At 42.1% G+C, this 21834-nt stretch overlaps 2 protein-coding genes across 3 annotated transcripts; one reads left to right on the top strand and one right to left on the bottom strand.

The window, feature by feature from the left end:
• Positions 1 to 111: 111 nt before the first annotated feature.
• zbtb2b (zinc finger and BTB domain containing 2b) lies at positions 112 to 10274 on the bottom strand. Of its 2 annotated transcripts, none has more exons than XM_030047593.1 (3): positions 9788 to 10274; positions 6425 to 6605; positions 112 to 5193 (listed from the first exon to the last, which is right to left on the bottom strand). In XM_030047593.1, the coding sequence occupies exons 2-3, from the start codon at positions 6595 to 6597 to the stop codon at positions 3777 to 3779; spliced, it is 1590 nt and encodes a 529-aa protein (XP_029903453.1). In that variant the 5' UTR covers positions 6598 to 6605; positions 9788 to 10274; the 3' UTR covers positions 112 to 3776. The 2 variants fall into 2 exon arrangements, with proteins under 2 accessions (XP_029903453.1, XP_029903454.1); XM_030047594.1 differs by lacking the exon at positions 9788 to 10274 and adding an exon at positions 9270 to 9437.
• A 4148-nt stretch (positions 10275 to 14422) lies between these two features.
• dcph1 (damage control phosphatase 1) lies at positions 14423 to 19841 on the top strand. The gene is made up of 5 exons (XM_030047542.1): positions 14423 to 14702; positions 15116 to 15221; positions 15540 to 15781; positions 16252 to 16417; positions 17284 to 19841. Exons 1-5 carry the CDS (start codon positions 14518 to 14520, stop codon positions 18064 to 18066), a joined length of 1482 nt encoding a protein of 493 aa, XP_029903402.1. The 5' UTR covers positions 14423 to 14517; the 3' UTR covers positions 18067 to 19841.
• The last annotated feature ends 1993 nt before the right edge of the window (positions 19842 to 21834 follow it).

Below are 21834 nucleotides of genomic sequence, written 5' to 3'. Positions count from 1 at the left end.
AGAAATAGTTTACCAAATTGAGTCAAAATAAAGAATTACATTTGAACATATTCATTGTTACATTTAATATACTGTGCATGATAGGAGAAGTCGACACAAGAGATATAATTATGAAAAAAACATTGTTTTTTATTGTCCATTCTTCATTGAAAAACAAAAACAAAAGTCATTTACACAGAATATTACTCACGTTCCTGAGAACACAGAGATTTATCACAGTAGATGTCAAACCGGCTTTGAGGAGTTGGGGGACATTGTGCGCACTCAAGTATCTGTCGGGGGGGTGGGGTGGAGGGGGTTCCTCCCAACTAGCCCTGAAACTGGTGTTTGGATAAACATCAGGCAACAAAAGAGACAATGTAAAACCTTTCATCTTGCTGAGATACTAAAGGAAGTTCAGACACAAGCAGACCTCCCGTTTACTTCCAAGACTGGGTGGGGAGCTGCTGTGATTTAAACCGAGGAGGGGCTCAGACTTTATTTGTAAAGCTGTGTGTGTGTTTGTGTGTACGACAAATGAACATCAGTAGTATAGGACTCCAAAATGCCTAAACACAACAGGCTTGATTCGAGAGACAGACAAGAATCCTTCCACATTTGACAATACAAAACAAGATCAATGTCATCAAGATTACATCAACAAACGACTCTGTGAGTTAATTGAAATATGATGGATTTTGGATTTATGTTAAAAACTGGTCACTTTTTGGAAAAAAAAAAAAAAAAATTAGTTGAATCCCCATTAATCACCATCAAGGCAGCAACTACTCTTCCCTAACCAGACCTGACTGGACAACATTAGGAGACTATCATGGAAAATTGCGCCATCTAGTCCAAACATTAGCACATAACAAGAAGACAGCCACTCCATTGTCATTCCCCAGAGCAGTCACTGGAGGCTTTTGAGCACGAACAATATTGGATCAGCTGCTTGAGCCAAGATGACACTGCCCTTCATCCTCACAGCCACAAACTGTTATTTGATACACAAACAGCAATGCAAATGATTTTATGATTTTTATACTCAGGCTGCATAAAATTAGACGGCTGCTCAGTAACATACAGGCTTTGGGTTAGGAGAAAAATAGATTGACAATTTAAATGCATACTAAACATACTTGGGATGGGCATTTTGAAACTTACATTGAAAATATCAATTTTATTTGATGCATATATTCATTAGTATGCGTCATCAAATTCGCAGCCTGCTACTCTGACATTGCTGCAATTGTTTGTAAATCACTTTGCACTTGCACTTGTGTCAGGCAAAGGAAATACTAATAAAACTGAGACGCACTGAATCCTCATCTGGAGAAGGACCAAGAACAAAGTTTGCACCGGGTTCCCACTGGGTAGGCTTGAAATTTGGCATATGGCAGAGAAAATACAATACTTTTTGGTTTTTGCAGCCTTACGAATAGACTGAATAAGTTAGAAACAATATCCCCCCCCTAAAGAAAAAACAAAAAACAACAAAAAACAAGAACAAGCTCAAAGCAATAAACAAAACAATGTAGCATGTTTCCCACTGGCAGGACAACATGTTGATAGTTTAATGGTGAGTAATACATTATCTACGCATTCAAATTGTCTTAAGGTTTAGGAAAACACTCCAACTCCTGAAGTGATGTTAGATTATCACTCAGTCACAATCAAAATTATTTTTAGATTTCATCTGATTTGTTTGAGATAGTTGGAAATTGTTGGTGACATCAGGAGAGGTGGGGCGGGGCTTCAGACAGAAGTACTGTTTTTTTTCCCCCACATTTATTACACATGTACTTTGTAAAATTTGAAATGACCAGGTTTAACAATCTGCCACCTGCTTTTTAATGTATCTAATAGTGGCACTTTTGTCTCATTTTGCATGTTCAGGCATCTTGCAATTATCCGCAGTTACTTCCCCTTAAGAATTCCCATGCTTCACATTTATTGGACATGTACGTAAAGATATTTCACGATTTTTAGTTATCAGTAGTATGTGGAAAAGCTATCCCTCATCGTCCCAAAATATGCCTGGCATCAAAATTTGAAACATACAGAAATGAGTGACGTATCAGAAGACAATCAAGTTGTTTTTGCAAACTGAAAAAAGGGGCAGCTACTGCTTTTTATTAAAGTTATTTTCACTCTCCCCTGTGTCAAAATGTTATTTTCTGTTATCACAACCTGTTCTCTCTGCACTAACAGGTGGAATAGTCCAGTTTTAAGTATTCTTAACCTCTACATAAAATTACAATTTTTTTTTCTGTAAACCATGTATTATAGCAACTATTTATTTTGTCATGTTTGGGCAACATTAAAAGAACAAACATAAAAAGTTAGAATGGTTTTAAAATACAGAGAAAATATTTCACTTTTATATTTGCACCAACTCAGCAAGATGGGCACTAAGTTAGGTTTCAGCACAAATTAGTTAAGAGGGGAGGAGAGAATAGCCTAAAAAAATATGATAAATTATTATACAGCAGTAACCCAGGCTATTACAAAACCTCAACCAATTGATGATATTAAAGCTCAGGCTTGACTTACATATTGATGAATCTTAAGATCAATTTATCATGCCCACCCCTAATACATAAACTTTCACTATACGTCCTCGTCTACTTTAAAAGCTACTCGCCTACTAATAAACAACCTCTCCAATATAATGTAATCTTTGTAAATATAGCACTGTGTATAAAATTAGAAAAGCATGAAGGGCTTTTGAGAGTAGATTCCAGCAAATGGCCTGGCAAAGTTGTACTATACCATACAGGACTGACAGCTCCCTTCAAGCTGTATAGACATGTTTTTTCAAACACAGACCCATGTGTTACACAACACACAAAAAAAAAAAGTAGGAAAAAAAGGGGGTACGTATTAACTGGCACAGCTGCAAACATAAACAAAACACAACATTCACTCTAAGGTTGCTCTAGGGGTTTCCATTGTGACCAACAGCATCTATCCAAAGGCCAAACACTCATCATGGGTGGGTATTGTGCTTTAATATCATATTCTCAGGTGGGAGCCGTACTCACACTTGGCACAGTCAAAATAAAACTATGTAGCTGCTTGAAAGGATGCAAATAATGACCATGATATTACATTACATGGTAACCATTCTACTGAGCTACAACTCCACCGAAATGGCAAATGGAGGAAATTATAGATTGACTAAATACACGCTGTGCTTTTTAGCTCATACTGGTATGCCTGATCTTGATCCACTCCATTTTGCCCATGGAGAAACAAGTCTGCCGCACAGCCACTGAACAAACGTTTGCAGTCAACGCCTCTCTTGCTCCTGCTGAAATGTAGAGCGGCATCTAACAACATGCTGCGTCCTCCGGAACTGCCTCGGCTTCCTCTTCCTTTCAAACTGAAAGCCTGCCTGTGCAGCTTGACCACAGTCAACGGTAACTTTAAATAGAAACCAATGTGTGAAAGCCTAACGTGTGAGAGGCCAATACGACTGTGCAACACCAACAGGGAATACAAGAGATAGTTACTTCCACTGCCTCACTGGCACTGAACTTTGCCTCGAGTGAAATTATTTTATTGTTGAAGTGAAGCTGGATTAAACCCCAAAGATAGCTATAGGCTATATATTTAACTTTCTGTCATGTTTAACAGAACCTAAAAAAAATCCAATATGGTACCAAAGAATCAGTTTAAGTAGATATAGAGAGCCTCCAACATACATACCCTGACTAACTGCACCTTTAGCTTACCTATAACCATAATTTAGAAAATAAACATATATGCTAAAAGGACAAAAACGTAATTTGGTACTACTCTACAAGGATCTCCTCAGTCTTTATGGGTGCTAATACGGTGCCAGAGTTGGACATATCAGAGCCTTCATCTTTGGAAAACTCCTCACGTGGAAGCAGCAGCCCTGCACCCGTGGGCCCCTGCAGCCCAGCTAACGCCCCTTGGGTGAAGCACAGGTGTTTGATCACCTCATTGGGGCTGGAGAAAGTGGTCTCACAAATGTTACACTTATAGGGCTTTGACGAGCTCAAGAACAGCGCCTCCATCTGGCTGTTGTCGTCACCAGCAGCGCACAGTTCCATGCTCTGTCGGTCTACCATGGTGTAGGCATCGGCCCCCTGGTTCAGGCACACATGGCGGGCCGCCTGGTTGGCACGGCAGAAGCTCTTGCCGCAGGCGCTACACTTGAAGGGCTTGCCCGTGTGGATGTACATGTGCTCGCGCCAGTGGCTCTTCTGAATGAACTTTCGTCCGCAGGTGGAGCACTCGTACTTTCGGCGCTTCACTTCCCGGTCTAAGTCGGCGCTCTCCAGGTTGTCGATGTCCGCAATGTCTGACGGAGGAGGCGTGTCTGCCTGGGACTGAAAACCCCCGACCCCCCAGCTGGAAGTGGTCACCTCCGCTCTGGGAGAGTCCAAGTTGGCACCTGAGACGGGCGTTTGCTCGCTGTCACTAATAATCTCGACTGCCGCTGTGGATGTCGACTGACTTGACCCAGCTTTGCTTCCACTTAGGACCTCTTCAACCTCTGTCGTTGTCTGCTCTCCAGGCATGACAGGGGACAGTGCATCACTGGTCTCAGACAGGGTCTGCTGCAGAGCCTGGGTGTGCTGGAGGAGGTGCTCTCTCAGCAGGCTTCTCTGGTTGAAGCGACTCCTACACAGATGACAGGAGTAATGCTTTCTGAAGGATGCATTCCTCTTCATGATGCTGGGCTTCACATGGAGAATGGCACTGGCTGAGGAACTATCTGTGGCTAGCAAGTCCGTTCTCTGCTCCTCAGTCGCGGACTGAAGACCGCTGGTGGTGGCCTCCATCTCCTGGGGTGACGAAGCTGCCTTGGACGTGGATGAATTAGTGTACGCTGCTGTGACAGATGAAGTGGACGGATACTTCCCCTCTGAGCTGAGCTGCTCCGCATCAAAGGGTGAAGACAGTTGGCGTCGCGTGGCCACTCTGGCTGACAGGGCCACCTGCTGGTCAGATATCTGGATGCCATAGAGGGAAGTGGAGAGGTTGAGGCTGTGCTCAGGGTGGGAATACACCGACTGGCTGGCCTCCTGCAAGAGCGGATAGGCGTGCAGGAATCTGACGCCCTGTTCCAGCCGTGCAGGGTCTATCAACTGGGGAGCAAGTTTGCCTGTGTACATCAGGTTGAGGAGGTAGCTGAAGATATCTGGCTGTATGTCAGCAGCCTTCAGGCGCACACAGTCACTGAAAAACAATGAAAACAGGGTTAAATAGTGACAAGAGGTGATGAATGGTGGTAACTGGCTTTTACACCTAGATAATCTTGTGAATTATCCTTTATTATTAACGCCACTAGTTAAACCAGCAGTCGGCATTTCAGATGACAAACAAGACAGTAAAACATTCCATAAATACTGCCTGTATTCATGGCCTGTGCTTCATATTCATTTACCATGTGAGGTAAACATGTTTAAGTTATTGCACGTATGTTGTTACAAATTTACAGAGTCCCTTGGGGTCACCTGAGAAAATAAAAAAGAGCCATGTGTAACTCTGTACTCTCGGATTAGAAATCTGTGCCTATGGTTTACAAAAAATCAATGCCCTCTAATTATGAAGCAGTGCCCACAGATTTGTAAACTGTGCCGTACGATTTCAAAGGAAAATGCGTGGGCTTGGATTCATAACCCGAGGGCACAGTTTACAAATCCATGGGCACGGACTCATAATCCAAGGGCACAAATCATGAATCCGTGGGCATGAACTGTAATCGAGGGGACGGATTATGGATCAGATAGCACAGTTTGTAGACCATGCAGACAGATTTCTAAACTAAGAGTACAGATTTACAAATGGCCTTTTTTTAATCCCATCTGACCCCAAGGGGGTTTCATACAAACTGAACTTGTCACACAAACATTAATCTCTGTGTGTCGGTGTGAATCCTTTGGGATGGGGGGTTGTTGTGAGCTTACCTATCATGTTAATGGGGAGGCAGTAATACTAATTTTTTTTTTTTTTTTTTTTATCTTGAATTCAATGGTTAATTGCATTAAGAATGTTGAATACTAGTTTGGAGTCATAACACAAAAATTACTGTGATACAGTCCCCTTTTTCTGCATTACAGAGATCAAGTATCCTTCTAAGTGTGACAGTACAATTTAGTCAGTGTAATTTCTGACATGTTGACTGTAGGGCTTGTTGCTGTTATTTAGCGTTAGGAAAATAATTATAACTTGTTATATTCATAACTACATAAAAATTTTTTTAATTTATCTACTTTTTTATAATATTGTTTATTTCATATGATTTTATCTCTTTACTGTAAGGTGTCTTTGAATACTGAGAAAAGCACTACACAGATGTATTAGTATTATTATAATTATAATAACAACCTAAAGATTTTAGCCTGTTGTTGGTATCTGAATTTCTATCTGACACTATTATTAAAACATCCCCACACAAGAGCTGTACCTGTCCTGGTGGATGAAGAGCATTCTGAAATAGTTGGAGAAGGCAGCCAGCACGGCCTTGTGGGCTTTGAAGAAGACATCTCCTATGGCCACAGTGCAGTCACACAGGAAGCCAAACTCCCTCTGAGCATTAAGCTGCTGCAGAAGGATAAGACCATGGTTGGCCAACTCCATTCTTCAACCTGCACAAAGGCGCGCACACCCACACACAGTCGCACACACAAACAAGTAACAATTAGTTTCCTGTCTCAAAGGAGACCACAGTGTATTGTGAACACAAAGAGTCAAATTGACAGAGGTGATCTAACGGTCTAGTAAAGGCAAACTTTACAACGAGGAATCATTTTATGAGACAACTGGAGACAGTTTTCCCAACAAAAACACAAGAGAAAATTATCTTTCCTGTCTTGGGCATTCATATGTAGCGTTCAAAAAGTGAAAAACATACATGTAAAGTACTGAACAGCAACAGCTCTTTAGACCATTTCCTGCTGAAGAACACCAGCCAACTGTATCTATCTGCCCTGAATTCATACTCTTTGGCCATGTACAGATACGGTTTACCGACGTTCTTCAGCAGGAAATAGTTCCCAACGAAAACCCCCAAGAGCGGTGGAATATTATCACAGTGGAGTAGCTATGCCATTAATTTGTAAAGAGCTTCTGCTTTTGAGTTTTTCATATTTACTTGGGATGGCTTGAGCTCCACAAAACAATATCCATCCAGCCCCATTGTAACAGGGTGCATGGACAGACATGGGAGACTCCAGCAGACTGGAAACCAAATCACACACAAAACCGTCTGAGACAGATTAAACTAGGGCTAAGTGGGAAAATGCCAACTTCTGTGATTTTGTTCCTTTAAAAATATGTAGATCTGGGCTGAGCCTTGTGCCTTCGCCATCAGAGTAATAAATCATTTGTGAACACAAATTTCTTCTGGGATGAGACATGGAAAATCTTCCTGCTCTCAGTAGACTATAAACACTAGACATAATAATCAATGACAACCAGAGAGGTCATCTGATTTCCTGTAAGGGCTGCCTAAATAGCCTGTTAGTTGGAAATGGGTGGGAAAAAAGACGGAGAGGCTTCATTATTGCCCTCGTGACAACTTCCAGAATACCACTCTGCCCAACCCCATATATCTATATCTATATATCTATATATGTCAGCACGCAACGTAGTTATAAACAACATCCAATTTCTAACATAAGGCTCCAATACCAAATACTGGGGTCTGAGGACTAATCTACTTGTCTAATCAGTGAGTCAGCGCAGGCTAAATGTAACACTTGAAGGGCGAAAATCCCCCGAGTTTCAGTTCCTCTCCACCTACCCCACAGGGCTGAAAATGTCAGTATACATGAAAAAGGCACGGGGTAGTGGTGGGGAGCAGTTATCAAATCAATTTGATTACGTAAAGGGGAACTAAAGCACAACACCATGAAACATCCAATGATAGTCGCCCACTTTCTGAGTACCATTTTTAAAAGACAATACTTCATTTAGTGCCGAAAACATCAAAAGATGCACTTTTTTGTGGCAGTTAACATGTTTTGTCTTCTGTCTCTAACATCATTTAGATGTTAGTTTAACACATCAAAAAATTATGTTTCCAATCCCTTTTAAAGTACATAAAAAATTGATACAGCAGCTGTATAGCTAAATCTATTCCAGACAGCACTCTTGCGGCATTTGTTACTCCTGCATTCATAGATATCACCTTTGACCCTCTGTATCTTCCCAGTAGCAGAGCTACAGGGGTTTCTGACCAATCAAATGTCAGACACAACTGCCAAGATCAAAAGGTAGATTAGGTAAGCCTTATCTCTGAAGCGGCTGTCTATGCACTCAAGGCTTCGTTGAAGAACTATTGGGATGGCCCGGTTCTGATGGAACCCAAACTTCATCTGGAGAGAAAATACGGAGCTCCCCGCCCTCAGCTGGCCACCGGCATGACTGTTGTTGACCTGAAAGGTCACCACAGGATAGAGAGGGCTTCAGGCGATCACATGATCAGGGGTTATAGGTGTCGACACACATTCCTGGGGCAGAACTGGTTCCACCCCCTCAACCAGTGAAGAATGGAAACAGCCTGTGGGCAGGGTGAAATCTCCTGTCTCACACAGAGGAGCACTTTCTCCACCTCCCCATACATGACATCCACTTCACAGTCAAATTAAAAACAATAAGGCAAAGGACCACAGACACCTTAAAGATCAATTAACCCCCCAAAAATGGATTGTGGATCATGGACACAGACACAAACAGCCCTCGTCTCTACACATGTATTTCATCAAAGAGGTCTGAGCGCAGCACTTATGGAACAGTGTGGGCCTCAGTGCCTTGCGCAAAGGAACTGAAGCAGTAACATCAGGCACCACAGTGGAAATTAAGACTAGGACTGTGCCATAAGATGCATGCTGCTACAGTATTTGCATTAGTGCCTGTCATTGTGTTTTTATGTCACTGTTAATGATCCGTTTGTTAAACACACACCGAAACACTCCCATTGCTCACCATCGACCCGCTGGTGATGGTCAATGCCTCCCTAAGCCATCCTGCTACAGCTAACAGACTCCTTCCAGTATTGTTTAAACACATACATTTTCTATGCTCCCACCCCTTCTTCAAATCTTAGTCCTTCAGAGTAGCTGATACACAGGCCACTACTAACATTAAAGCACATTACACCAAGGCAATGCTTTTTTCTCTTTCTGAAACACTTTAATTTGACAACAGTTATTTTAATCTGACAACAAACTACCACGGCTCAACCACTAGCAGCCACCACTTGAATTGAGCACACAGGATAATTTGATGCAGTAGCTGCAGTAGCCTACCATGTGTTCATCTCATCATAGTAACTTGTTTCTAACAATAAAGCACCGCCCCTGACAGACACGTGGAAGAGTTACTTCCGTAGTTCGCTTTTCTGTTATACTGGAAATACACCGTGGAAATTATCTACTTCGGAGAACCTATGAAATTAACAAAACCGTTTCATGAAAACAAAAAGCGGTACAGCAAGGCGAGCGCGGAGAGGGAAATAAGGGAAAGATACAAAGTGTTCAGTGACGCCTCCGGAGCTACAAAACGAGCGCGCCTGGATCCCCCGCGTCTCCCTCGTCTGTTGCTATTGCTAGCGCGAAGAAACGGAGCGCGCGCGCACGCACGCACACATACACAAGCACACACACACACACAAGGAAAGAGAGAGAGACGCAAGGGGGATGGGGTTGGTCACGAATGCGTTTCTTTTAACTTCCAAGTGACAATTACAGTCAGCCGAGCCGTGCGTAAATAACGCGCCTATGTTAGTGAACGAGCGGCTCCGCGTTTAAGTATAAACAGCCTTTACCTTTGTTTGGCTTGTTCTCCTCTTGAATCCGCGGAGTTTTCGCCGTGTCGCTGTTGTTTGTTTGTTCCCGGGGACTCCGGTCCGTCCTCTGGGCTGGCTGCTGCTCGCTGGGCTCTGTTCCTCGCAAACGCAGCATTCGTTGGCGGCGGAGAGGGTCGTCCGTCGGTGTTTTCCGGTTAGGGGTTTTACGTTACAATCACATGACTGACTGACTGACTGACTGACTGACTGTGGGTAAAAAAGCACCAGAAAAAAAACAGCCGTTGCAAAATCCGTTGAGCAGGGGGCGTCTGAGTTAACGTTAATTTCCCGCACTGTGTAACCGCCGCGACTTTCACCGCAGCTTCACCAAAACGCAGCGCCTTGACAGCCGGTGAGTTGTTGTCGCGTTAACGGCTGCGCTGCCTCACTTTGCGCTAATTAATCATTCTGTCTTCCCCGGTGGCGACACAGTAAACATAAACCCGGTGTGTGTGTGTGTGTGTGTGTGTGTGTGTGTGACGTTAATTCGCCCCTACCCCCATCCGCATTGACAAATAACGAAATAAACGCGGCCGCCTCGCACGCAGTCGTCTTGTAGAGCCAATTTGCATTTTCGGTTGAAGTTGCAAGCTCTATTTCAGCCTCTGGGGCTCTCAGCTGCTCCACAAGGAATTACATTGTATATTACACAAATATTAAAGAAAATAATGCCGCGTAAAATTTTATAAAATCCGGCACGTGATCTCATGAGAAATGAAAATGTAATAGCACGTCACCCACACCATGGATTATTAGGGTATGTGTTACAATAGGAGATTAAAAGCAAAGTAGGGGTCATTATAAACCCATTATGTAATACCACATACAACTCCCTGTAGAAATAGGCTATTAGCGATTTAATTAGGATGATTTTGAAATCATTATAAGTCTTAAATAGATGAATATTCAAAAATATAGCTTTTTTTTTTAGTGTTTCAACTTTGAACAGAATTTCTCAAGTAAAATGCTGTGAACAAGTACAGTGTTTATTTTGTTTTTATAAGTTATTTATTTATTTTTATTTTTTATTTTTCTTCTGAAAATGTTGGAAGCCTTGATCAAACTAAGAAGGTTTACAAAAACAGATGTGGATGCTACACTTAGAAATGTGAGGTCTATTAAAAAACAACTTTTAAAATATTGACTCTTTAAAAAAACAAAAAACAAAAAAACAAATACAGTCAAAGGAGCAAGGCCTTATACAAACAGTTGTCTTAAGTCAAAAGTCAAAAACAGTTCCCCTTAGATCATTTGTTGTAGTCTTGTCTGTTGTTTGTGTTTTGTAGAACAATTCTCACCACAGAAACCCTCTGGTTGCCACATACATTTTTTTTTTTTTTTTTTTTTTTTAACTTACTGGCAACATCACTCAGTTTCATAGCTCATCTCTCATCAACACTGTAGTTGTTTTTGTGATGGCACTACAATGCAAAATGCAAACCAGTCAAGCTGAGTGACGCTATCCACAGTTCTAGATGTGCGTAAAAGTGATGTAGACTATTTGTTCTGTTTTCGGTGGACAGTTTATATTTACTTTTGGAAACGCGTGGGCCCCAGCTCAGTGGGTCTGCAAAGGGGAACAGGATGTGAATGAGCAGCAGGGCAAAACAGAGGGGGAAATGAAAAAGCTCCGCCCCGGTTTGGAAAGTTGTTGTCATCCATTCTGTCTCAGACTCAGTGTTTGTAAAGACTCCTGGAGGTGAACATAAGCCAATCATATCATGTAGGCCTATATATCGAGCACAGTCCACAAAAGCATCTATCACTGAGTTTTCTCCATTGCCCTTTAAATAGAACAAAGGTGATCTAAACAAAGCAGGTTTCCCCAACAATGTGGGTGGGGTCCCCTGGGTATTAAAATCAGATCCCTTGAAAGTTTTTCATTCAAAATAAAGTGGAACAATGTAGTGTTTTCAGCAGCTGCACCTCAGCCACTGTCAAACATAATAAGAAAATTAAAACTATATTGCTTGTGCGGTTTATAAAATCAACTGATGGGTGAAGTTTGCAGTTGTTTATCATACACACAACATGAAGACGCACAGATATCGTGTATTTCTTTTGTTTGGCTTGTTATCTTTTGACCTCAAAAGTGTGGGGAGGGGTTCGCTGCCAAAAAAGATTGGGAACTGACGTGCTAAGTTGTGTTGGGGAAACCCATCTGTGATCTTTGAACAGAAATAAGGAAGGGCAAGAGGAGGGAAGGAGCAGAGGTCTTGGAAATGGATTGCACCCCCCCAAAAAAACAAACACTGTCTCTCAGTCAGGAAGCTGAGGAAGTGCAGGAGGATCCTCTCACAGACACACTCTGGAGACACATAAATATCCCGTCATTAGATCCTCAGCTGCATGACGTGGCAATCTAGTGAGCTAGTGGATATTGTCCCAGGGTAAACACCAACACCAGTTTTTGGCTGACTCGTCCCTCAGACTTACATTTCAGGTTTGGTGGAGGCAGGAATGCATGTGGCTGTGGACCGTAAAGAGGACCGGTCTAAGCAGAGGAGCTTGGAGTTTGTGGCTCTCTGAAAAGGCTGGCTGGGCAGCGGCTGGGGAGAATTGGAGAGAAAGGGATGTGTAAAAGGAGAAGGGAGGGATGGGAGGGGGGCAGAAGCCTCTGCCATGCAGGGAGAGGGGGCCTTGAAAGTCTCCAGACTGTCAACAAAAATCAGACCACCAATCTGATCCTGTCTACAAATGCACCAAAGCCAGTCAATTAAATAAAAATGGGGGGTGGAGAATGTTTCACAACAAACAAAAAACAACACACTGATTGAGACCACTGGCAGTGCAAGTAGGTGATAATGATAGCAGAACAAAAGCATGTTTACAGAGCTGATAGTCGCACAGCAGAGGTTTGATGACAGAGGCACCCTTAGATAAATTGTCATCGGCGGCTCACTCTCATTCACCCTTGAAATCAATACATTTTACATCAGCAGTGTTACCAGACCATAACACTATACCATTTGGTCAAAGTCCTGCTATATCTCCCTGTCTCTTCATATTCGCCCTCTATCTCCCCGTCTCTCTCAGAGCAGCTCATTCAAAAGAGACGCACACTGGACTCTCACATGACTGCTCCAACACTGATTTCCACCAAATTGATTTTTCCCGGGGTAAACAACATGCATCTTCAATACCGACAGCGGAGCCTGTATGAAATCGCTTCAAGATTAAAAAAAAAAAAAAAAATAGTCTAAGTATATCTAAAGTGGCTGCTGACGTCAGTGTCTGTGCACAATTTACAGCGCAACATGGCATATCCATTTTTTTATTATTTTTTTTACTTGCTCAAATAAAAGATTTCGATATGCTCTTTACTTGCTGCTGTCTGCTCGTGTGGTTATGTGTGGCGAGCAGACCGAAACACCTGTTTAAACAGGGGTTTTAATGTTGCACACAACCCCCTCCCCTACGGCCACGGCCTGTTTTGAAACCGGAGTGGTGAGTCACTGGGCTGCACAAACCTCCACCACCACCCCCCTCCCCTCTCGGTGCAGGAAAAAAGATCCGGCCAGGCTGCATGGGGCCCGGCGGGGGGAAGGGATGCGAGGCGGTGGATGAACACCGGAGATGGACACAGCTGGACACCCACTCCCAAGGACACGGCGGGACCCCACATCCTGGCGACGGGCGCCCGGGTTCCCATAGCGACCCTGGCTGATTTCAAAGAGATAAAGAGAGAGAGAGAGGGGTAGAGGTGTTATCAGAAATAGAAGAATATGGTTATCTCTCCACCCGAGTAATTGGAAGTGTAGCCAATCAATTGGGCATGTTCTTCAAAGAGAGAATGGAGAGAGTGCAGGAGGAGCCCTGCAGAAAGCCCTGCTCCCTTTTTTCCCAAACCCCAAATGGAGCATAAATATGGCATTATGGCATTATGTCATTATGTGCTGCGGTTTGGCAAAGGGTATTATGACTTGCCGCAGACACCGAGGAGGAGGGCCTGTCTGTATGCATGACTGGTCCCATGAAAAACACAGCAGCCTATTAATGATAGCGGGTTTTGTGCTCATAATAGGGTTGGGACTTGATTAAAAGTCACGAGAATAAATGATATTTAGTTTATTTACAAAAATCCAACAACATGCCTCTGCAAAATTAAATATATTAAGGGATATTATAGTTAAAGCCACACGCTAAGTCACCACGGGAATATTACAGGATATTTATCATAGTGTTTCTCGTCAGGGAAGAAATGCCTCAGTAATTTATTTCACAATCCGAGCCCACACAATCCCTCCTCCTGTTCCCGCCAAAACGCCTTGGGGGTTCGGGTGCTGCGCTTCCCTGATAGGGCGGCGCGTTGTCTCCATGACAACGGTTGCCTCGGACAGCAAAGGATGCCTAAAGATGCTGTCGAGCAAGTCTGCGGGTAATAACGCTGCAGCGCGAATCTCTCCTCCACTTCACAAGAGTCACACTGATGCTAAACATGACAAGTGGCACAATAAAATAAATAAATAAATAAAGCGCTACCACGTGGCATGTATGATTTTCAGCCGCAGCAGCGTCATGGCTCCGTGACCCATCCTACTCGCCGACCCGCGGTGGGTTTGCATTATAGTTTTGCGACGCTAGATGGCAGCATTGCGTGTTGGGAAAAGATGGAAACCAGGAGCGAAACAATTAAAGTTAAATCGTATTTGCCAGCAACATTTTTGTAGTCCTAATCCTTATATCATCTGATTTATTTGGCTTCGTAAATGACATTTGTTTACTTTGAAAAATACGACAAGACCCTATCGGGCAGACCCCCTAAGCTCTGCTCTGTAACGGACACAAGCTGCATAAAGTTTCATTTGAATGTTCAACTTCCTACTGCCAAAATGATGGCGGCTGAGCAGGCTGTGCACGGAGTTCCTCCTTCCTTGTCTGCCAAAGTGGTGGGGTATGTTGACAGCTGCGCTACATGCGATATTAGGATCTTAAATGTCGTGGGTAACTACTTTGCTGCATCAAAACAACTCATCTCTCCGTAATCTCAGTGTTGAATCCGGCATTAGCATTAGCATTAGCCAGCTAAGTTGCTAGCATTCATTTTCTCCATGTAATGCTAGCCAGCTAGTAACAGGGCTACACATGACAAACTGAGGGTCTTTGAGGATGAGTAGCACTATAAAATAATGTTATTACAGTCGGGCTGTTTGTTGAAAAGAGGCTGCTTTACGTCCATTGATTACCGGCTGGTGTACTAGTCGGTGTGCTCAGTGTGTGCTAGCCAAAAGTTAGCTGCACTGAGAGCTGTCACTGTCTCATCTATCCTTCATCATCATCATCATCATCATCATCCTTCCCCTCCAGGTCATTTGCCTACCTGACGGTGAAAGACAGGTTGCCGACCATTCTGACGAAAGTGATAGACACAATCCATCGCAACAAAAACAAGTTTTTTGAGGAGTTTGGAGAGGTAAGCATTAATAGATAGATAGATAGATAGATAGATAGATACTTTATTCATCCCGAAGGAAATTCACAGTTTTCAGCAGTATCCACAGAGTACAAGATTAGGTAAATCAAAAATAAAGAATAAGTAAATCAAAAATAAAGAATAAAAGATGACCCTCGAGATCTAAATATCTAAGTACCCAATGTGCAAAAAACCAATAAAACCAGTGTGCATCGATGTATACAATGTGCATAACATCACATTCTCACTGAGTTATAGATCAGTTATCAGGACGACATGGAGTTAATGGAAAACATGGCTTCCTCTGTCTCCATACAGGAGGGGGTCCAGGCCGAGAAGAAGGCCATTTCTCTGCTGTCGAAGCTGAGGAATGAGCTGCAGACCGACAAGCCAGTCCTGGTCCTGTCAGACGGCCTGGAGGATGCGGACTCCTGGAACCAGTACCTGCAGAGACAGCAGAGCCTGCAGGGGGATCAGGACTCTGTCAGCTGGTTCAAGTCTCCCTGGCTCTATGTGGAGTGCTACATGTACCGCCGAGTAATGGAGGCCCTCTGGCTCAAGTGAGAAGCTTGTAGATTTCTCTTGCATAACATCACACTGTATTTGCCAACACTTCAGTCCAATTTTTGTCCATTTACAGCAGTCTGTCATGACTCTGATTGCTTAAATGTAGCACCCAAACTTATTAATATGCCTCAGCTACATGAGCATCTCTCTTTTATGCCCTATAGAAAACCCACGACTGGATATTTACATGTAAATTGTAGCAGATTTAAATGAATGAGTTAGTGATATTGTGAGTCTAATGAGAAATAGTTATGTCTGGTTTTCCTTACCCCTAAACATGGCCTTGAATTTTAACAAGCAAATGTTTGAAAGTAATTGAAAAAAAATGAATTTTATGTACAGGTTTTACTCAGTGGGAATGGCATGTACACTTAATTTGTTTGTTTAACTGTAATGTCTTTAATTATGATTTTTTTTTTTTTTACCATATTTATCCTGTTCTGCTTTTTTCCATTTATCACAGTCCTCCCATCAGTGACTTTGACGTGTTTAATGAGGGAAAGACGCAGAGCTTCTTTGAGTCTCAGCAGGCTGTGGTGGCCTTATGCACATACTTGGAAGGCCTCAGGAAGAACATGGCAGAGCTTTCTGAGAATCAACTGTGTGAGCAGTTCAACAAACTATTACAGGTGTGTACATAATACAGATGTACTGCTGTAGAGGTTTGTGTTTTTGGTAAACACGAACCTTGAAAACATGAAAATATTTTAACTTTGTTCAGGTAGGGTGAAGAAGTTATAAAATTGCTCTACAAATTTTTGGAGGTTTTATGATGATTAGCCATGAATTAAGCTTTTTCTGACAAAAGACAACACTCTACGTTTATGGATGCAGGCATCCATCAAAGTTTGAAATCCACTGGCACGATTTTATTCTCTTCGTTTCAGGATTTTACAGACAAGTAAAATTTCAATGTGGCAGAATGAAACAATATTTCTTATATTTTTCTAACATTCCTTCTTTCTCTAGTTATAATTTTTTGACAATTTGTTTTTTTTTTTTCCTAATGAAACTAAAACGCGATTCTTGACTTCATGTTCAGAGAGCTGCCAGTGTTAGAGGTTGGCGACATGAATTTTTAAAGGTCGCCTAGCTAACACTAGACTTATCTTTGTAGTCAGAAAAGGCACTTTTGATCTTGACGGCTTTATAGTTTCCTAATTAAAGTAATACTGTGCTTGTGGTGTTGACGCTGGTTGGCTGTAACCAATTTGAAACAACTGAATCACAATCAGAGCTGAAGGTTGAGCAGGTTGAGGGGCAGTTTGTATTTATTTGATTGGCAGGTGAGGATTGTTGTCAATTCAAACATGAAAGGAGTCTGTCCACACGAGGAACAAAGTAGGGATGGGTGTTTCAGGAAATGCTATTCGATATTTGTGGGGAACAGTCCAACAGTTTCTAGGCCAGGCTACAGTAAAGTGGTGTTGGCCTTAATAATATAAATATTCTGCGTAGGAGATAACTCTGTTAAAACCTGTGTGGCTCTTGTCAGGTGTCTCTTTGGGGGAACAAGTGTGATCTGTCCATCTCTGCTGGCCAAGAAAACTCTCAGAAGGGCAGTCCTCTGGATTCCCTCGCCAACCTGCGACCCTTTATCCTGGTGGATGACTCCAGCTTGGTGTGGTCCACTCTAGTTTCTGCCCAGAGGCCAGGAGATTCAGGGAAAACCACCTCAGCCAGAGTGGACATTGTCCTAGACAACGCCGGCTTCGAGCTAGTCACTGACCTGGTCCTGGCTGACTTCTTGGTTTCCTCAGGTCTTGCCCGTGAGGTCTGTTTTCACGGTAAATCCATGCCCTGGTTCGTCTCCGATGTCACTGCCAAAGATTTCCAATGGACCATTCGGCAGACCATGGCGGCCAATCACAAGTTTATGTCCAAGAGCGGTGTCCAGTGGCAGACCTACATGAGGGACGGCGTGTGGTCCTATCATGACCATCCTTTCTGGACGCAGCCCCATGAGTTCTGTGACATGGCAGCCGACGCTCCTGAGCTGTACGCCACCCTGCAAGGGGCAGACCTGGTGCTGTTTAAAGGAGATCTAAATTACAGGAAGCTGACGGGGGACAGGGACTGGGACCACACAGTGGGCTTTGACGTGGCACTGCGGGGTTTTGGGCCTGCCCCACTATGCAGCCTCAGGACTCTAAAGGCCAACGTTCAGGTGGGTCTGCAGCCGGGCCAAGGGGAGAAGCTCAGCTCCCAAGAGCCAGACTGGATGACGAGCGGGAAGTACGCTGTCGTCCAGTTCTACAGCCCACACTCAGAACAGTAAGACTGGCACTGGGATCCCACTGGGGAGACAAGTACTCAATAAGAACGTTACACTGAGCAGTCACTAAGAAGGAGTTGTCTTTAAGCCATCATAGAGTTTTGAGGTATGGGGATTCTTGAAGCGTATTAAAGGAACAGTTCACCAAAAAATTATTAAAACACTGTAGCAGCCTCCTCCCAAACAACTCAAGTCAGTGGATCCCACTTTCCAAAATTAGCAAAATAATGACAAAATGTACTCCATACAGCTTGTGCAACATAATCCTGGTCCTCTGAAGCAAAATGATCACATCCTGAATGGAAAACACCTGTATCTACACAGTTATAGACCAGAAATCTTTACTATAGTCTTTCTTAGCACTACAAATGATGCTACTGCACACCCAAGACTTTTTTGGCCACATGCTCCTCGACAAGAAATCATGAGTTACTCTCAGTGAGCAGAATGTGGATGCCTGAGGCTTGGATGTGTGTTAGGGTCAACTCTGAAGAACTGCATTAAATACTGATGTTAATACAGGTCATTTGCACTCAGGATGCAGTTTTTTTGGACGTGGAAAACGTGGATCTTTTTTTTTTTTTTTTATAGAGGTTTAAAATATCATTATGAATGAAGTCTTATGGTGCAACAGTGATGCCCTGGCCCACACATCTGCTAATCGTATTCTCCAGACGCAAGAAAAGGTGTGTTTGGTGCAGACCTCACAAAAGGAATCATCTCATCATCATGTAAATAGTTTTTTTTTAATGAGACTGAAAATTCCAATGCAAAAAATATCATTTCAATTAAAAATGTGAGTAATATCTGTCAGAATATGATTATTTGTGTTTTGTTATCTTATTCTGCCCTTTTTGGAACTCCAATAAGTGCTGTCCACTGACTTCAGCTGTTTTGGAGAAGGCTGGTGTGGAGTAGTTACCTCCCTTTGTGTTGTATGGACAAAGACATTTCACCTGCAAGTAGATAAAATAATGTGAATAGATTAAAAAATATATATTTTGGGGGGAACTGTTCCTCCAGAATGTCTTTTTTTTCTACTGTTGGCTAGCACTTCATCATGACAATACATAATATAATCACCAGAAAATGTTCACATTTTCACTGATGATGATTTTACCAACTCATACTTTCCTTATTAGTTCAGCACTTTCAGGCCAACAAAATCCCCCAAGATTTTAATACAAACAAGAAAGAGAAAATGTTGTACGTATTATATTATATCCTAATTGTTTACATATCAATGTAGGTGTTATTCACAATTATTATTGAGTTGAAAATGAGGGAGAATTGGGCTTTATAAGTCTCGGTCCTAGTTTGTGTCATTAGAACAGCAGTACTTTTGTTTTTGCATGCCATTAAGAAGGAAAATGATATACTGAATTTGCACAGTTATGATAATTCTTGTGAATTTTTTTTTTTTACTGTTGCACTCAAAGTCAATGTTTTGCATGCATCAAAGCGTGCAGTATCATTTATATTTACCTTAGTGAAATCACTGGAATTACAAGGCGACTTGATAAGTTTTACCCAATTTGAAAGGTCAGCAGACTGTTATTGGGCCAGTGTAACAATAACACAGACAATGTGAGCCTGTTGCCTAAATAACAGCAGCCCAGAACTTTGTATCTTAATAGATAAAAGTGAATGTCTCATTGCACAATATGTTATGTCATCTAAATCCCTGTGGCCAGTGTTGGCACCTCAGTGCTGCTGAAAGAAATCATTTCCTTTCCTAACAATAGGTTTAATTCAATAAAGAGCTAGAATGACTGGTCTTCCTCTACTGTAAGTTTTTATTCATCTATTTATTTATTTATTTACTACATGAAACCGTCTGAGCACTGTCGGATTCAAATCGTTTGAAAAAGGTGGCAGCAATGGGTGTTTTTCCAGGAATACATAGCAGGTGATTGGATCAAGGATCTGCCAGTCATTAGTGAACTGCTGAGTCAAACCAACGTCAGACATTACAGCACCGGTCCTGGACTAAGGAAACGGCAGGAATTGTTACAGCGAAAATGAACAAGCAAGCACATCAGTCTGCAAGAATGGACCATGCATCTCATATGTTAATTGAGTTTCTTAGTTTGGCATAATTACTTTTTCATTACTGTTCCTTGATGCAAAACATGAAACATTGATGAGGATGAACAGTTTGCATTTTGAGTCAGTTCAGGTCACAGACTGCGGTGGGTATGCTCGTTTTGGCTGATACATGTAACAGTACAAATGAATTTTTACAAAGCCAAATACAGTGAAGACAGCAAATTGAAATAGCAAGTGAGGCAGATGCTTCTCTACATGAAAATAATGCTTTTGATATCTCACATGCTGCAGTAATTGGATATTTTCGTTGTCCCTTCATCATGGATGCGCGAAGCATGTGTTAATCCCTCTGTTCTGCTAATTTGTAGAAGCAGCCATGTCCTTTCATTCACCAAGCTTCAGAGTGGACTAAGACAAGCCAACGTAACAGCTGGAAATGCAGTGACATGCGCAAAGCTTTATGGGATTGGAAGACTCCACGGTGGTTTCCAAGAGGCAGATGCATTGTTACTGGTCTGTTGTGAAAATGAAGTCAGAATTACCGTACTCAGCAGCCCAACTTGACCCACTTAGGTGATATAGTAATTTCATTTCTCACCCGTCTTCTTTTCCTACCTTCAAATGTTATCATAGTGTCTCCATTTATCCTGGGAAAATGTAAAACCCATAATGTTATCATCAGAGCCACTTGTTTTCCACTTGACCTGACATGTCCCAAAATTGGGTTGTTTACCAAAGAAAGATGTTGCATAGAGACAGGAAATGAAGCCCCAGTGCCAAATGTGCAGTTTTTCGTCAAAGTTGGAGGTCAGTTTTTTGTGATCATGTGCATTTTCATGATTTTCTTTTTGTGTGTGTGTGTGTGTATAAATGAGTGTGTTAGCTGACAATATCATATGAATGGTCACATCACAAACAATCACATGGAAGATTAAAACCCAGGCCTCACATTAAAGTCTTTTGCTAATGCTCATAATGTAGTATTCACTAACAAATTCATAATCTGAAACTCTTGCAAATGTTCAAACTGTAGATATTAGTTCCATGTTTCACTAGCTCTGAATGTTTAAAAATAATGACAGTGTATTTTGTTCTTATTCCTTAGTAGTTTTCTTTAGTTTCTTTAGTCTTTTTCTTATTTTACATACTTTTCTTTTAAGTGGTTCACCTCACAAGCTGTTTTACCTTGACTTCCAATCCCAAAACAGTTAAAATCCCTGACAAACTACAAACCCGGAGCTTTTGCACTGTCGGAAAGAACATTCACTCCTTTAAATCCACCTTTGTATAAATGCAGTTTCCCTGTATTTTGATCAGTTCATATGAAGTGTTCTGTTCTGTTCAGCAATCTGTTTATCACTGATAAGAGCGATTGAGTAAATTCTCACCACTTACACTGCATGTCTGCCTCTCTTCGGTGTCAAAACTTCAACTTCAGTTTATTTAAAGTGCGCATCACCCGGAGAGTCTCCGTACACTTTACAAGTCAGCCAAAAAGAAGAAAAAAAGCACAATAAGAGGACCCACACGTACACAGGTAATAATGGCAAAAGAACTGTTTTTTCAGCAGTTCTTGTGTATCAATTACTTTGTATATATTTATAAAAAAGATTAAATTTAGGGCATGCAATGTCTGATTAAAATAGCTGTCTTTTACCCATTTGGGATTGTGTAATATTGGCTGTTAGAGTGAGATGTGACCTCCTGCTCTGTTTACCGTGT

Source organism: Myripristis murdjan, chromosome 24 (assembly GCF_902150065.1).
Source record: "Myripristis murdjan chromosome 24, fMyrMur1.1, whole genome shotgun sequence".
NCBI classification, from domain to species: domain Eukaryota; kingdom Metazoa; phylum Chordata; class Actinopteri; order Holocentriformes; family Holocentridae; genus Myripristis; species Myripristis murdjan.
This window is presented reverse-complemented; position numbering and strand designations above follow the sequence as displayed.

Coding starts and splice junctions, on each gene's coding strand:
- dcph1 (XM_030047542.1), top strand. CDS start 14,518: ATGACATTTGTTTACTTTGAAAAATACGACAAGACCCTATCGGGCAGA. Junction 14,703..15,115: donor TTGTCTGCCAAAGTGGTGGG/GTATGTTGACAG, acceptor CTTCCCCTCCAG/GTCATTTGCCTACCTGACGG. Junction 15,222..15,539: donor TTTTTGAGGAGTTTGGAGAG/GTAAGCATTAAT, acceptor GTCTCCATACAG/GAGGGGGTCCAGGCCGAGAA.
- zbtb2b (XM_030047593.1), bottom strand. CDS start 6,597: ATGGAGTTGGCCAACCATGGTCTTATCCTTCTGCAGCAGCTTAATGCT. Junction 5,194..6,424: donor CTCTTCATCCACCAGGACAG/GTACAGCTCTTG, acceptor ATTGTTTTTCAG/TGACTGTGTGCGCCTGAAGG.